The sequence below is a fragment of the Miscanthus floridulus genome, chromosome 14, assembly GCF_019320115.1.
Source record: "Miscanthus floridulus cultivar M001 chromosome 14, ASM1932011v1, whole genome shotgun sequence".
Taxonomy (NCBI): domain Eukaryota; kingdom Viridiplantae; phylum Streptophyta; class Magnoliopsida; order Poales; family Poaceae; genus Miscanthus; species Miscanthus floridulus.
This window is the reverse complement of record NC_089593.1, coordinates 60,355,764-60,373,635: the sequence shown is the minus strand read 5'-3', so window position 1 is coordinate 60,373,635 and position 17,872 is coordinate 60,355,764. Positions and strand designations below refer to the sequence as shown.

Below are 17,872 nucleotides of genomic sequence, written 5' to 3'. Positions count from 1 at the left end.
TCTGCTGCAATGTTCAAGTTTATTATCTTCTAATTAAATTGGAACCAACGAGAGAATTTAATTTGAAGAGCAGTTAAATTTTATTTAGTAAATTATGATATTGTTATTTTTCTTACCAATATTGATAATAGCAATATTATAATAATTTTTCATGAGTTTTTCGATGCATTAATTCTATTTCTGTCCAATAATGATGTAGAATTAGTGTATAAGAAGGTTGTATATTTTAATTTTGACCAATGTTAAACTAAGGCATACAATTATTATGTCATTTTTCTCACTATCTCTGACAGTGTTTTTTAGGACTAAACCCAATAGCATTTATCTCACACATACCGCTTCTTGAAGGGGGCAGCTGTAGTAAAACCGACCAATTTATAAGAGCACAAGTACAATGGCAGCCCACGAGCGGTCGCACTATCATACTTGAGCCTATATAAACCCGGTAGTCCGTTGAGTACCACAACGGGTCTCGATTAACCATCAACATACAACTAAGATCGTACATGATTCAACATACATGTCACATGTTACATAAGGTTCACAAATAGAGTTCATTCATCAAAGTACGAATTAAGGTTATTACAAACCAAATTTAGTAAATAGTAGCGGAAGCAAATTAAAGTTTGAAGCTAAATTTTGCCATCATAATTCAGAGACAGTGCCAACTTGTGATCACCCTCCCACAAAAGCATGTAAGAAGGATTAATAATAGATGCCTGCCTAGGGCTCACTTCTCATCCACGGTGGGATAGAAGCAGTTCTTGCAATAGCCGTGATAAACTATACCATCTGCAATAATGGGAATAAAACCTTGAGTATGAGAAGGTACTCAGCTAGACTTACCCATTATAAACCAAAAATAATATGACTCCAAGGATTATATAAGGCTTTACAAGTGGAGGTAGCTTGACAACATTTTGCATAAAAAGCGATTAACTCAGTTATACAATTATAATTTGGTCATCAAGTTCATTATAGCGACTCATCTCTAGATTAGCAACTAACCTGGGCCAAACATGTAGTATATCATTTAGTAGCATATAATAGTAACCATAGCCAGTGTAGTAATTCCACATTCATCATAACCATCATTTTCCATAACACAGTTACTACGATGTTGGTACTAGCCAAGTTTCTCACTGTCCGGGAGAGATGGAGCTTCGAATTGATTTCAACCAGCTGGGAATTTATTTCTAACACAAACCCAGGCAGACCAGATCAATGGTCACCTTAGGTCACCTTTGGTACAACTAAGATCCATAGTTCATGGGTTCGCCCAGCGCCGCACAATCAGGGACAACCAACTACCAGGACGTTCAGGCCCGGCCTGCCCTTGGGCTCACGTCTGGCTCCCCGCACATCCTTACTACCATCCAGAGTGCGCACTTTTATAGAATGGAACTCGGCCTGAGTTGAGCTACTTAGCTTCTTGGTCAGAACGAGTTATCTAGCCAGCTAAGTGATAGGCATGTGTTCAATCTTATCAAAAGCGCCCAACAACGGTACGGTCCTTAATTGGCACAGACAGGATCACATGAATCAACCTACACATAGACTCCGTTTGGCCTCCATTTATATTACCCCATGGTTCTTTTCTACGATAGCAAATATAGCCAACCGTGCTTTGGTATCCACCTATATCTCGCAGGTGACAGGAAATCACCCGACTTCTATCGGTCTAAGCATGGCTAAGCATATATTTGATCCTAGACCTACATAGGGTCAAAGGTATATGTTACTGGATAAGGTAGTTTTATGCATCAAGTGTTTCCATTCAACTCTTATAACCTAATGCATCAAACATAAATGACTCAAGTAATATTTTGTAAAACATGGGAGACTTAGAATGCTCCGAGGCTTGCCTTTGAGGAAAGAGGTGGGCCGGTGATCCAGGCACTCAGGGAGATCTTCGAGAGTCTTCTCCTCTTCTCCTAGAGTTGTGGCCTAAGGCATCTCCTGCTGATCATTTTCCTCTTCTTCATTGAACTCTAGGAGAGTTATCTCATCGAACGATCCTACATGCATGAGTATAGAATAAGATATTATGAATGCATATATAATGATATGTATAATATGATATGATGTGATGAATGCATCATCATAAGTGTTTTCAACAGCATTGTATTAAAGTAATAACAAGTTATATCTTATTTTACTGAGTAGGCGCATATCTCTTTTCTAATAACTAAACAAACACTGATGTAAATCATTTTATGGACTACTAGACAGTAGCCACTTGTTTTGACCATAACTGGAGTTATACATAGCAAAATAATATGGTTATGGACATTCTGGAAAGCTTATAAAATTTCCTACAACTTTCTTTCAATCATCTTAATGTGATTCAGCAGTTATCTTGGTCAAACAAATCAATCCTCCAGATCTCTCCAGAGAGTAAGTATTTCTGACAGCAGACTTCTAAGAGCCATAATTCTTAAACCCTAAGGCCTATGACTATAAAAATTTAACACAAGGTAGATAAGTAAGTTATCTACAACTCTATTATTAATAAGTTTTATAGTAAAGACCATTATCATCATGAAATTATCAACTCAACCAAAACTATACATGCAGCCATCTAGTTGAATTATAAAGCAATAATTAACTAGTTGCATACAACCAGTTGCTTTTAGGCCTTACTAATAACATGAACAGATCATATGTATCACAATCACCATAGAAAATATCATGGTCAAACATAACTAACTTATTTATATCCATTTATTATTTTCCTTAAATAATAGGGTGATTTAAAGGATAAATAATTCCAGTGCTTCATAAATTCTGATAAAATTACAGTAGCCTGCAAATGCCCTCAATAGTCCACTGTACAAATTTCATGTGATTTGAATAAGTACAACTACCTCTACAAAAATGACAAGTTACATAGGCTGGTTTTAGCAAAAAAATAGTTTAGCATAGTAAAAAAGTGTCAAATAACATATTTAATATTTTTCTTACATTCCTCCAAGCATAAGAATAATGTGTAAACATTTACATGATCATATGTTATGTATTTTCACCTTAATTAATTTCACCAGAAACTAGCAATTAATTAGGATTAAATATGAAGATCATATTAAAAGTATGTTTACTATAGGACTAATATTTTTCCTAGCTAGAGCAAGCCAACACAAGACCAGCAAAATTGGAATCATAATTTTATCACTTTTCTAGCTCAAGTTATGCAATTTACATTTTATTCTCCCAAAAAAATACTAGAAACAGTGCATCTCATATTTTTATCAAATACTACACTTCAATATTAAAGTAACAAAATTTGGTTCACCAAAATTGGACACTCCTAGCTTGAGATATGAATTTTTGAAACCTGCATTCAAATCTGTGAAAAAACAATTCAGAAAATCAACATTACTTAGGCTGACAGCTGGGGCCCATGATCAATGGGGACCCACACGTCAGACACACAGAAGCAGAGCACGGCGCTGACCAGCCATAGCTCGTCGACGGCGAGGTCACCGGCGGTGAGGTCACCACCGACGGCTTCGCCTCGACGTCCCGCATCGACGGGTGCACTTGGTTGGCTCGGAGGCTCGCCGAAGTAGACTCGACGGCGGCCATAGTCGACGGTGGAGCTACACGACAGCACTCCGATGAGCTCCGACCACGGTAAGCTCAGGCGAGACTCGCTACATCTACACAGTGACCTAGCAAAGCTAAAGGATGCAGGTTAGGGTTTAGGGTGGCACCGATGAGCTTGACCGCGTGCATGGCCGTGCGGTGGCGCACGGAGCATGGCGGTGCTCATGCTATTTAAGCTAAATGGCGGTGAAAGGCGGGTCTCTGTCATGCCACTAGCGAGGCCTAGGGTTGCTCGACCTAAGGCGCGCAAGAAAAGAGGGAGACGGTGAACCAACTCAACAACAGCGAGCTCGAGTGCCACGGCGGCCATGGCAGGCGGGCGCGGGGCGGCGACTCATTCTGGCGCCGTCACGCGGTAGCGTCATCCCTAACTCTTGCCTAAGCTGCTAGACTCTAGCGCAGTGCTGGACCAAAGAAAATGAAGGCATGTGGTGCGATGGAATGGTAGAGCCACGGTGAGCCACGAGCGTGGTGGCACTCCGGTGATGGTGGCGGCCATGGCGAGTCAAAATGTCGCTCTACCTGGGTTCAATAGGGGGTGCTGGTGGCTCGAGAAGGTGGATGTGATGGCATAGCAGTTGTGGATGAGACAAATCAGCCGGTGGAGCTACGTCGGTGGCAAGCGACTGTGGCAGAGCTAAGGTGGTGCTCGGCGAGCTCAGAGCAGTGCTGCGGAGAGGCGAAATGAGCAGGAGAAGGCAAAGGCGTCTGAGTGGAGTGAACGGTGGATGCGCGGCGCTTAAGTGCGCGCGTTGGCCTGACCGACCGGGCCAACACCGGCGTACGACCACCACATGGCTGCCGCGGACTATGGACAGTCGGCCACTACCGGAAGCGCGGGCATGGTTCAGGCGCTGCCTTCGCTGACTGACAACATGAATTAGTGATCCAATTACTCCTAATCCGTTGCAAATTAGCAAAAACTTCCTTAATGAAAGTTGTAGAGCTACATGAGATCTCCAACTTTGCTTTAAGGACCAACATCTAAGTCTCACTGGTTAACAAACTACATTGCTCCAAAGTGAGGTACATTGAAACTGTAAACAGCACTAAGACTTGGAAAAATTTTGCAAGTCCAAAACAACATTTTGTTGAAACTTGTGAGCTGTTTTTTAGCATGCTATGCACTGAATTAGACCTTGACCAAAAAATAAAAGTTGTTACCCTAGTCAAGTACTACAACTTTGCTTAAGTGTGCACTGCCATGCAAACACTCTATGCTATAGTTCAACTTAGGTCAAACATACAACTTGAAAATGAAAGCCTACACTATAACCATGACTTAGAGGCCAAATGGGTCCAAGTCATGAATACTAAAGTTGTTCCATGTGACATTCTAAACATGTTTAAGGTACTCCTAAGGTCCCACAAACATTTTATATATTGGTCACATGTAAATCCTAGCATATGTAAGCATTAGCATATATATATGAATCAACATTTCATGTGACAAAGTATAAGAATGAGATAAAATTTCATATGCTCATGTTCATGAATGCTTGGATGATGCTTGTGCTCATGAAATACAAGTGCAAATTGTAATGCTTAACCAGAGGTGTTACAACAACTATAGGGTATGGCGAGAGAAGTATGAACTAGCACTTGCGCTGTCTAAGAATGACCTAGCACTTATCTCCCAGTGTCCCACTGAGCCAGTGGACCCGGTGAGGGAAGAAAATGAGTTTGATGCTGATTTCACTCCTCGACAGCGAGATCATGCAGAAGTACAGATGAAATATGATCTCGAACGCAAGAAATGGGATATTTGAAACTACAAGTGCTTGATGCTGGCTAAGTCCACAATTTTAGATGCGATAAGGGAGTCTATTCTAGATTGTGACACCACCACAGAATACCTCAAGAAAGTGGAGAGTCAGTTTACTGGCTCTTCAAAGACTTATGCTAGTACTTTGATTAAGAAATTGTTCAATGAGAAATACACTGGTGGCGGTATCAGAGAGCACATACTGAAGATGAGCAACATGACTTCGAAGCTAAAGCCAATGGATTTGGGGCTCAAGGATGAGTTCCTGATTCATTTGGTTTTTGCTTCCTTGCCCAAAGAATATGAAACTTTTGTTGTGAACTACAACATGCACCCCGATAAATGGGATATAGAGAAGCTCATTGCAATATGTGTTCAAGAAGAGGAGAGGCTAAAAAGCTCACAAGGTGACTCTGCTAACCTTGTGAAGGACAACAAGAAGAAGAACTTCAATAAGAATGCCAAATCTCAAGGGAAAGCCTCTCAGACTGAGCACCATCAGAAGAACAACAATGCTCAAGTTGAAAAGGATCAGTGCAAATGGTGTAAGAAGCATGGACATTACTAGAGGGACTATCCGGACTTCCTAAAGAGCCTTCTAAAGAGAGGTGAGGACCATATTACATTCAAAGATGAGTCCTTGTATTTAAATTATGCAAAATCTACTTGGTGGATTGATTCAGGTGCAACTATTTATGTTGTAAATTCATTACAGGGATTCCATACGAGGAGGACCCTGTAAAGAGGAGAAAGAAGAATTAAAGTTGCAAATAGAGTTGAAGCTGAAGTTGAAGCCATTAGAGATCTCTCTCTAGAATTAGATGATGGTTTTAGTCTTCAACTTTCATATATTCTTTGTGTACCCTCTTTGCGTAGAAACTTGATAAGTGTTTCCAGATTAGATGATGATGGATATGATTGCCATTTTGGTAATGGCAAATGTCAAATTGTGATTAATAATAAGTGTGTTGGTCTTGCCTTCCTACAAGACAAGCTTTATTTATTATCACTTTCTGAGAATGTGAATGCTGTGAGCACTGAGAATGAGAATGCTTCATCGTCTATGAATGCAACAAATAAGCGAAAGAGAGTGCATGGTGTATCTTCGAAATTATGTCATTGTCATTTAGGACATATTTCGAGGGGGGAATAGAGCGATTGATTAAGAAATCAATTCTTCCGCCCTTAGAATTTTCAAATTTAGAGCAATGCATTGATTGCATAAAAGGAAAGTATGTTAAGAAAATAAAGAAAGATGCCAAACGAAGCGCATGAATTTTAGAAATAGTTCACACAGACATTTGTGGTCCTTTTCCTGTGAAAAGTGTGGATGGTTATGATTCATTTATAGCATTCATAGATGGTTATTCTCGTTTTGGCTATATTTATCCAATTAAGGAAAGATCAGAAGCGTTGGATAAATTTAAGATATTTAAGGCTGAAGAAGAAAATCAGCACAATTTAAAGATTAAGGTAGTAAGATCTGACCGTGGGAGAGAGTACTACGGTCGACACACCCTATATGGCCAAGTTCCTGGACCTTTTGCAAGATTCTTATAGGAAAATGGCATAGTTGCCCAGTATTCTACACCGGGCGAGTCTCAGCAGAATGGAGTAGCGGAAAGACGCAACCGTACCTTAATGGATATGGTGAGAAGCATGATAAGTTACTCTACCCTACCGATAAGTTTATGGATGGAGGCGTTAAAAAACCGCCATTCATATTCTTAATCAAGTGCCAAGCAAGTCGGTGCCCAAAACATCGTATGAGTTGTGGACAGGAAAGGAATCCTCACTTAACTATTTATGTGTGTGCGGTTGTCTAGCTGAGGCTAAAGTCTTTAACCCAAACATAGGAAAGCTAGACTCCAAGATAGTCAGTTGCCATTTCATTGGCTATCTAGAAAAATCAAAAGGTTATCGCTTCTATTGTCCTGACAGACAAACGAAGTTTGTAGAAATAAGACATGTTGTGTTCTTGGAGGATGATATGATAAGGGGGAGCATGGTAGCACGAGAAATTAATTTTGAAGAGAAGCGGGTATACGTGCCCACTCCAATGGTTCAGGAACCATTCTTCATGCTACCTGTTGTTGTTGTACCAATAGTGCAAGACACTGTAGTAACAGCATCTGTTGTTAGCTCTCCTGTGGCAACAATGAATGAACATGAGGAACCTGTCGTTCAGGATCCCATAGAACTCATTGTCACACATGAGGAGCAACAACAACCTTATATAGATCAAGTGTCATCTAACGAGGCCCCTAGAAGGTCTCAAAGAGTCAGGAGATCAGCCATTCCTGAAGACTACGAAGTTTATGAATGTGAGGAATTTCAAATGGAGGGTGATCCCACCTCATTTGAAGAAGCCATGAGAAGCGCTCACTCATCAAAGTGGCTTGAAGCCATGGAAGATGAAATGAAATCAATGAAAACCAACGGTGTTTGGGACTTAGAAATAATTCATAAAGGAGTCTAGACAGTAGGCTATAAATGGGTCTACAAAACCAAACATGACTCCAAAGGGGATATAGAAAGATTCAAAGCACGACTTGTGACGAAAGGCTTCATGCAAAGAGAAGGTATAGATTATAATGAGACATTTTCTTCAGTCTCATGTAAGGATACTTTTAGAATCATAATGGCGCTTGTAGCACATTACGATTTCAAATTACATCAGATGCATGTAAAGACGACGTTCCTAAACGAGGATCTGGAGAAAAATGTTTACATGGCACAGCCGAAAGGTTTTGTTGTGGAAGGAAAAGAATATATGGGATGTCGCCTAAAGAAATCCATTTATGGATTAAAACAAGCTTCAAGACAGTGGTATTTGAAGTTTGATATAACAATAAGAAAGTTTGGGTTTCAAGAAAATATAGAGGACTATTGCGTTTATGCAAAGTTCAATAATGAGAAATATATTTTTCTAGTCTTGTATGTGGATGACATCTTGCTCGCTAGCGGTGATGTTAATCTACTACTAGAAACAAAGAAGTTCTTGTCCTCGAAGTTTGATATGAAGGATCTCGGTGAAGCTTTGTTCGTCCTAGGAATAGAGATTCACTGAGATAGAGAAAAGGGGGTTTTAGGATTATCACAAAAGGCATACTTAGAAAATGTTCTAAAGAAATACAGTATGCAAAATTATAAGTCTTCACCTACTCTCATAGTCAAGGGCGATAGATATGAGGAATTTCAATGTCTCAGGAACCAATATGAGATCGATCAAATGAAAGCGGTTCTATATAGTTCAGCTGTTGGAAGTTTATAGTATGCTCAAGTGTGTACTCGCCCTATTTAGTATTTGTTACCGGATTACTTGGTAAATATCAGAGTAATCCAGGAATAGAACACTGGAAATTAGTAAAGAAAGTTTTACGTTACCTACAAGGTACAAAGGGTCTCATGCTAACGTACAGAAGATCTGATTCCCTACACATAGAGGGGTATACAGATTCTGATTATGCGGGAGATGACAGAAAGTCCACGTCAGGATACATATTCACTCTCGCAGGAGGAGCTATATCGTGGAAAAACTTAAAGCAAACCATCACTACATCGTCCACAGTGTATGTCGAGTTTGTAGCATGTTATGAGGCCACAGGGCAGGTAAATTGGCTGAAGAAATTCATGCTCGGGTTGAAAGTGGTAGATGACATACTTAAGCCACTCAAGTTATACTGCAATAATAATCCAGCAGTATGTTATGCTCACAACAATAAGTCAAGTGGTGCTGCCAAACACATTAACATAAAGTATTATGTTGTGAAAGTCAAAGTTCAGGATCATATAATTAGTCTTGAGCATATAAGTACAGAAAAGATGCTCGCGGATCAGCTTATAAAAGGCTTACCACCCAACGTGTTCAGATAACACTTAGCCAGCATGGGTTTAAGGGAAAGCCAATGATTCCTGGAGAATTAGGGCCTAGTTGAGAATCTGTTTCAAAACAGAGAGGTGCATTGTAGCTATTTAATCTAATGGCAACTGACCGTGACGATGAGGCACGCTCTATGCACTGATCTGTGGTGGAATGGGAACAAGATAAAGTAAGTTAAGTTTAAGTCATAAGATAAGATAAGGGAAAGAATGTTAGATTGATCCCACTAGTTGGTCCAACAGCCAATTGAGCCTTGATCCGTGCCCTGATCATGGACGCCCAATTCTAACTATGGTTGGTGGGCCCCAGTCGCACAACGCCATAAAAAGGGAGATGGGGGCCGAGGCACAAGGCACGAGATTCACCTGAGCCGCCAGACACCCCACCTACAAACCCTAAGCCGATCTAGATTGGGGGTGCTGCCAGCGACGAGAAGCACCGCCACCGGCTTCACCCCGCCTCTGCACCGCCGCCCTGCGACTGCGCCTCCACCGCGTCACCACCGCACCTCCACCGCGCATCAGCGATGGTCAGCTCATCTTCTGCGAATGCGGACGATGATTTACCACCCCACATCTCTCTCCCTCTCTTTGTTTCTCGCACTAGATCACGTTCTAGGGTTTACAACTTTATTCAAATGTCAGTTCTACATGCTAGATCTATGCATACGATGTTGTCAAGTCTATCACGGCGTAGTCTGTTAGGGGGCACCACGACACCGTGATGATGAGTTTCTCTGGCAACACCTGTGCGGCTTCATGGAGAAGCAAGGATACCCGCTCAGTCCAGTCTTCGTCGTCGGCCCAGTCTGCCCACAGATTGATGTCGAGGAGGTCCAGCGAGGGACGGGTGATCCTGGCTAGCGTTGACTCGACATGGAGGGGTTGGGCGCCGCAGAACGTACCTGAGCTCAGGAAGGTCGGTCCAGAAGCCGCGCCAGCCACGGCAGACCGCTCCGGCGCGCGTAGCTCCAGCAGGAAACCTGAGACGGGCGAGAACCTCGAGGAGCAGGTCCTCAGGGAGGCCGCTGATCCTGTCCTCTGAGCTGTGCTGGGACCTGCGGCGGCGGTGGCCACCTCCTTGCGGCTTCGGCGGTGGGTACACTAAGCGACGCCCGGACCTGAGCTGCATTGTCCCGCTTAGCTGCAAAACCCAAAAAAAATGAGCGTAGAGGGTGAGAAAATTATCTGATGCATCCAGAATAAAACATAGTATACTGCTACTACAATGGGAGTTAGTCCAGCTGGTCGTAGCATATTCGAGAAAAAAAAAGTATACTGCTGCTAGGGAAGCTAATTCCTACTGAAACTTTTAACAACGGGAGTAGGACGATCATCCTCTCATTTTCACCGAGTAAGAGCATTTCTGAGAGTTACTGAGAATTTCTTCCTAAAATTATGAAGTTTTTCAACTCGTCCAAAAGTATGAGGAGGAATAAATAAGATCTTCAATGGTTTCCAATAACTCACTCCTAAAATATATGAGACAATTTTACATCAGAAATCATATATTATATCTAAATTATTCTAAGTATTTTTATATATTCTTTCTCTCTTGTATATTTTCATCAGTAACTTTTTTTTTACTCTTTATTTTTTTTCGCCCTTCCAACACTAGATTGATCAAAGGATACGGCGTTTGGATAGCCGTGGGAGAAGATACGCACGACCTGGAGTTTGCGCATCTTTACGTGTAAGGGGTTTTTTTTCCTAAGTGTCGAAAGACTGGGAGATGAGTTTAAGAGTCATTTGAGATGATTTTTTTTCATTCTTTTTGAAAATCATGTATTGGGAAGGATTATTGGGTATCCTCTAACTAATTTCCACGTGGGGATTAGGTTTCCCCTTCAATCCCCAGGAAGCAAGTAAAAAAACGGGGCAGAGTGAAATCTGAACCGAATCGAAAAGGACCAACGGCTACAACTATTTGCACATCTAATCGCCATCGACGGATCAAATCATTCGAGGGAATAATAAACCATCTCACATCTGAAGCAGATTTAGTACCTTGAATCGGAGTGGGACACGGATGGATCAGGGGCCGGCGTTATTATTTCCTCGATCGGGCGGTGGCGGAGAGCCTTGGTCGGTTGCAGATGCAGCACAGTTCACCGGCGGCGGCGGCGAGCGGGGAATATGGATGGGATGCAGCCGAGGACTGCACGGCGCCAAACAGGGGAGCTTGGTGGTGCTGGAGAGATGCACGGTGGCGTAGGACGGATATGGCGACGGCCGACGGACGAGGGAGGAGGGGGAGCTGGGGGAGACCTCGTAGCTTCGCGGAGGAGAGAGTGGTGGGGTGGTCGGAGGGGAAGGGGAGAGCTCCCTGCTGCCGAGGAGAGCTTGGCGCCGCCGGAGGAGCCCCGTGGCGGCCGGAGATGGGATGAAGACGACGACGACGGCACGGCGCCGTACAGAGGAACAAAGACTAGCGGGGGAATTTTGCCGTTTCGGCCTCCATTTGGTTTTGGAGGAGCGGGGCCATTTGGTTTTGGAACTTTTTACCGTTGCTCGTCTTTAGGCCGGATCGGTTGCTTGAGAATCCCCTGGGCCCTAGTCCAAGCCCAAGGTTTTTTATGTGCCAGGCCGAGGCTGCCAGCACAAGCAAAGCTAATCGGGCCCGTAACACAGACGAACGAGCGGCAGTAACACAGGACGTGATCCACTACACCACAGATGCCTTGCTTGCCAGCCGTCCACGCGTGTCAGTGTCACATGCAGGTGACCAGCCAAAGATGCAATGCACACCACACGAATGATCGTGGAATCTAAGATGAAATGGTTGGTTCCTAATGCCGTCCCAGCTGTTGCAGTACGGCCCCGACGAGATGCAGGGAGCCGGTCACGCAGATGAGGCCTGGAGGAGCCCTGCCTCTGCTCTCCAGGAGCTGGGAGGCAGCAATGATCAGGTTCGAGGAGAACGGCGCCCCCTCGTCTTGGAACCCTATCACCATGGGTTTTCTTCCGGAACTCGACGACGGACTGCCCAACAGATCACCACCGATGTGCTCTGGGGTTTCAGCGCCGGCACTGATGCCACCGATGTCCTCGTGCTCGATGCCACGATCCCGTGCCGCGGCTATCCATACGTCTTTCAGGGAAGAGGCTGGCATCGCGCGGGAGGTTCCTCCGGCGATGCTCGCCTCCGTCAGTAGCACGACGTCAGGCGTTTGACCTGCAGCAAGTTTCAGGAATAATATTGTGGCATCAATTTCAGCAATAGCTTGCTTTCGTTCATGCGCCTGCCTGGATTTCAAATGCTCAGCAAGAGATGAGCAGAACTACTACCTGACAGAAGCTGCTCAGCAAACGCAAGATGCTCCTTGTCACTAGCCATTCCGACAACAAGCGCTAGAGGCCCTTCCGGTCTGACAGTTTTTATCACGCCTGATAAGGCCTTTGCAGATTCCTCAGTATGGGCTGCAAAACATAGTCCAAGCATCACCGACTGACGCTCCTAATCACTAGAAGGGAGGGATGTCAAGAGCAGGTTATAGCAGAGGTTAAGGTTAACCTCCATCTATTAGTACAGTAGATGCACCATCAAGCCCAAGTACCGAGGCTTCCTCTGCTGTGAGAAACTGGCTCCTCCCAGGAAGTTGGGTCTCCTCTAGGCCCGCTTGGATAGAAGCATCAGAGATATCCCATCCTTAACTTACCAAAGCCATACCATAGGAGGAAAAATAGATCAGTGAATGCGCGTGATAAAAACAAGGGCAAATGAACCAAGAGCCACACAGAAAGCAAATGTTCAGCCTCGTTCATAATCAAGACTCAAGGAACCAAAATTTAACATGCTATTAACACTGGAGAAATGTCGCTTTAATGAAACTGGATGGACGGACTGTCACAGCAAATTGGCTTAGGAGTATTGTTACCTTGACTACGGAGACAGAGAGCTGCGCAAGCAGCTGTGACAGCATTCTGACGCTGATGATGTCCCAGCAGTTGGAGGTTTATGTCATGCATTTCAATGCACTGAAAAGGATAGTTTGCGCTGATCAGTCAGAGGATTTGAAAAACAGATGGGAACCTATCAATTTCAGATGAAGTAGGTGAGGTTCCCAATATAACTCACCAAGGGCACATCATTTGAAATCTTTATGTTGATGTAACAGCGTTGATACGGCTTACCATTATCCCAATCTATGCATTTTGTAAAGCTCTTGATGCCAGGATCACAAGCAGATATCACTGGAGATTGTGTCAAGAATGCCCTGTCACGAATAATTTGCTCAATATCTTCTGAAAATGGTCCACCAATCACAACCTGACAAAAAATGTTTGATATCCAGGTTACATCTTGTCTAGGTCTGAAACTAACCTGGAATTTTTTTTTAAAATCACAGTGTCCTCATTTGGACCATGTATGCTATGGTAAGAAATTCATATATGAGTGGAGGAAAGATTAGTGGAATAAGAAGGATTTTGAGGAAGCTAAATTAGAGGAAATTGGAAGAGGGAGGGTTTCTACTACTGCTGCTCCTTGCATACAGTGCAATGTGACAAGACCCAAGACATGATGCAACATCTGAGGTAACACATTATGTAGCAGACAAATCAATATTAAAATGTTGCTTTAAGAAACAAGGAATCAAGCAGTCTGGGACCTCTGGGTAAACATAAACAAGAATAACTGAATAAGGAAAGGACCTGCATGTCCAATCATAATTGTCATATACTGTGGCAGATCTTATGTAAGGATAATACACTGGACATGTCATTTAGAAAGAAAAAAAGGACGTACCCAGTGCAGAGAGCTCCCACTCTGTGCGGGGTCTGGGGAAGGGTGTCAGTGGCAAGCCTTATCCTCGCCTGTGCAATGCGAGGAGACCGCGACTCGAACCCGGGACCTTCCGGTCACAGGCGGTAAGACTCTACCGCTTGCACCAGGCCCGCCCTTCACATCGCACTTTTTTTTTACTTGTATTAAATGGTTGATATGACAGGCCCTGCTCCTGACACATGGTTCATTCCATTGCAGGAATCTTGTTCTCGTTTTTGTTCAGTAACATGAGAAAGATGTTACTCCCTCCGTTCCAAATTACAAGTCGCTTTGACTTTTCTGGTACATCAAATTTGCTATGTATCTAGACATAATGTATGTCTATATACATAGCAAATTCAATATACCAAAAAAAATCAAAGCGACTTATAATTTGGAACGGAGAAAGTATCTTTTTTTTTTAAGATTCAAGAAAAAGGATACTCCCTCCGTTCCAAATTATAAGTCGCTTTGATTTTTTTTTGGTACATTGAATTTGCTATGTATCTAGACATACATTATGTCTAGATACATAGCAAATTTGATGTACCAGAAAAGTCAAAGCGACTTGTAATTTGGAACGGAGGGAGTAACATCTTTCTCATGTTACTGAACAAAAACGAGAACAAGATTCCTGCAATGGAATGAACCATGTGTCAGGAGCAGGGCCTGTCATATCAACCATTTAATACAAGTAAAAAAAAAAGTGCTAAACACATTCAAGTTGGTTGTAAGCTCAAGGTATAAACAGGAGCAACAAGATACTGGTAGACATACAGAAGGAAAATGATAAGAGAATTACATACTGGTCGTCCTTGTTTGATGATTCCAGACTTTGCTATTGCTATGCTTTGCAGGGAGCCACCCAATGCAGCCAGATGTTCCCTCCCTACTGTTGTTATGACTGATGCTGCTAATTCAGTACTTCGAATAACATTTGTTGCATCCCTAGCTCCACCAAGACCTGCCTAGGAAATAAATAGATAAATGCAAGCACTAGTGATATCATTTTTATGACTGAGAATCAGTATTGGACAGATGATATTGAGAACGTGACTCAACTTTGAAAAGCAAGGCCCTTTGCCTTCAAGACAAAACGGACCTATTTCATTGCCCTTATGTTCATTTGATCTTATATTATAGTAAGATCGATCGGAAAGCAATCATTGAAAGTGCTAGCAAAGCATAACTTTTTTACTTATTAGCACTATTTCCTTCAGTCTTGTATTTCATGTGCTTTACTGCTTTTGCATGCTAGCCATTTGGCCTACAATCTCATAATACATCAGTTGCCTATTCTACATTCCCAGCAGCAGCACTCTTGTGACTTCTGTTCAGCATAATATAAGTTTGTATGCTTATCTATAATTTGGCAAGCTAATTCAGTCTAGACAACATCCTATATACCCTCTCAACTTAGCCATTATCTGGCAGAATCAATTGGCCACCTCTTCAGTTAGCAACTTGTCATCATTTTGGAAGGCGTCCATGTCAAGGCCTGCCTAACCATGCAAAGAACTCATTTTTTTAATCAGTTATATCAATTGCATTACTTCCTATTTCAGTCTTGACATTTAACAGCAATGAGCACAAAACTTGAGAGGACATATACGGCAGTAACAGATGTCCTGTAACTTACTTCGATGATGGCAATATCAACGTTTTCTTGTGAGAATAGAAGAAATGAGAGAGCAGTAAAAACCTGCAAAGGCATGCAGATAACCTCTGGAAATCATGACTATGATCAAATGAGAAACAAAACATGAACAGATTCAAAGCCAATACTATTTGGATGTAAGAGAAAATTCCTATCAGTTGCTAACAATAATTATTTGTATGTGTCCACAAAACAGTCAAATTCTAATCATCATAAAAAAAACAGGTAGGCAAATTTCCAATAACAAACACCTCAAAATGTGTCAGGGATCCATTTTCTGATTCTATTGCTTCATCAATAGCTTCCTTAGCTTCATCAAAAAGATCACTCAACAGTCGTACTGGAACAGGGCCTCCATCATTTCCAACAGAAATCCGTTCACGTATTGTTAGAAGATGCGGACTGCATTGAAGAGAGAATTATAGCGGTGTCAAAACACAGTGAGACACAATGGAACTGAACAATTACAAACCATCTAGAATAGAGGACTACACTTCAATACCTTGACATAGATCTCAACATGAAAAGTGAAGGATAATAATAATATTACAAAATAATTTGAGAGAAAACGAGATCCAGCTAAAGAAGCTATTGACAAGATATTGCTAAGGCACAGACCAGAGAATGATAGTTTTTTGGATACATAAGCCTCGTTCAATCAAAGCTACTTAAAACAGACTAGATTTTGCTCGTGCATACCACATTGAATTATTTGCATACCCATTTAGGCTATTTCTCTTACTCATACATTTTTGCAATTCCAAATTGATATCCTCTGTTAAAATTGATATCCAGATGTCCTGTGACCGGGGGGGCCTGGTGCAAGCGGTAGAGTCTTACCGCCTGTGACCGGAAGGTCCCGGGTTCGAGTCGCGGTCTCCTCGCATTACATAGGCAAGGGTAAGGCTTGCCACTAATACCCTTCCCCAGACCCCGCAGAGAGCGGGAGCTCTCTGCACTGGGTACGCCCTTTGTTAAAAATTGATATCCAGCCTAAAGGCTAAAACCATGTTTTGTATGCAATTGTTCGAGCAAACAATGATGAATCCATTGTATTCATGCCCCCTATCATACTTGCACCACAAAATTTATGTGTAACAACTGCACATGACTGACAAAGATGATGCTGATGATGAGATAAGATTACCTGGAATAACAGCCCACATTGTAGCCTTGCGCCCTCATGATATTGGACAGGAATGCAGCAGTAGAACCTTTCCCCTTGGTGCCGGCGATATGCATAGCCTACAGACACATCTATTAAGCTCATCTTTGCCTTCACTGAAAACTAGCTCCGAGAAAGAAAAAAATGACATCCGAGAGACCTCACCGGGAAGTGGGTGTGGGGGTCGCCGAGCCGGCGGAGGAGCCGACGCATGCGCCCGAGGTCGAACCCGTCGTCGGAGTCGGTGCCGGCGCCGCGCGGCACGCCCGAGCGCTCGTAGTTGCGCAGCCGCTCCATGTACTCGAAGAAGCCCCCGAGCGAACCCTCCGCCGCCTCGCCTCCGGCCATGACGGAAAGGCCGCGGCGGGCGATGATGCCCCTCCGCAGCAGCAGCAGCAGACCGCGCGGGGGGCGGAGCGCGCCGGGGAAGCGGTGGCCGAGCATTCGTCGCGGCCGTGCGGCGGCGGCGGGAGGCGACGGAAGGCGCGCGGTCGCGGCCGTGACGTTCAGATGCGGCGAATCAAGGGCGCGCGCCCGCTGCTTGCTACGGGATAGGGACGAACGGCTTGAGCGGTGGGAACGACGCCGGAGCCGGGCAGCGGAGGACGGGCGCGAGGAGACGACAGACGACAGTAAAATGAAAATTTCAGCAAAAAAAAAAAGAGTATAAACCTATTAGAATCAAGGTTTCGATCTCGATCGGTTTCGATCCTGGAGCTGTGGTTTATGGGCCCACCACGCTTCCCTGCGCCATTCTGATCTTGTTGTCCAAAGACATATGAGCCCTCGTTTAGTTCGGCCCGCGCCGGCAAAGTTATCGTAGCCATAGTTGCTGTTATAGCATTTCGTTTGTATTTGGTAATAATTGTCCAAACGTTGACTAATTAGATTCAAAACGTTCGTTTCGCAAAGTACAACCAAACTGTGCAATTAGTTTTTGATTTCGTCAACATTTAGTACTCCATGCCTGTACCGCAAGTTTGATGTGACGGTGAATCTTCTTTTTGCATAGTGCCAAAATTTAGAATTTGG

The 17,872-nt window shown here is 43.3% G+C and overlaps 2 protein-coding genes across 3 annotated transcripts; one reads left to right on the top strand and one right to left on the bottom strand.

Annotated features, from left to right (window-relative positions):
- Positions 1-663: 663 nt before the first annotated feature.
- Positions 664-17,496, bottom strand: LOC136505504 (dihydrofolate synthetase-like). 2 transcript variants are annotated; one of them, XM_066500663.1, is made up of 13 exons: positions 17,006-17,495; positions 16,823-16,920; positions 15,927-16,077; positions 15,658-15,720; positions 14,825-14,986; positions 13,332-13,523; positions 13,132-13,231; positions 12,768-12,902; positions 12,542-12,673; positions 11,261-12,428; positions 10,159-10,397; positions 1,866-2,018; positions 664-792 (listed from the first exon to the last, which is right to left on the bottom strand). In XM_066500663.1, exons 1-10 carry the CDS (start codon positions 17,282-17,284, stop codon positions 12,043-12,045), a joined length of 1,698 nt encoding a protein of 565 aa, XP_066356760.1. In that variant the 5' UTR covers positions 17,285-17,495; the 3' UTR covers positions 664-792; positions 1,866-2,018; positions 10,159-10,397; positions 11,261-12,042. The 2 variants fall into 2 exon arrangements, with proteins under 2 accessions (XP_066356760.1, XP_066356761.1); XM_066500664.1 differs by lacking the exons at positions 664-792; positions 1,866-2,018; positions 10,159-10,397; positions 11,261-12,428 and having other exon boundaries at positions 12,768-12,907; positions 17,006-17,496.
- On the top strand, positions 5,391-5,939 carry LOC136503528 (uncharacterized). Its single transcript, XM_066498577.1, has one exon. It carries the CDS (start codon positions 5,391-5,393, stop codon positions 5,937-5,939), a length of 549 nt encoding a protein of 182 aa, XP_066354674.1.
- Positions 17,497-17,872: the final 376 nt, after the last annotated feature.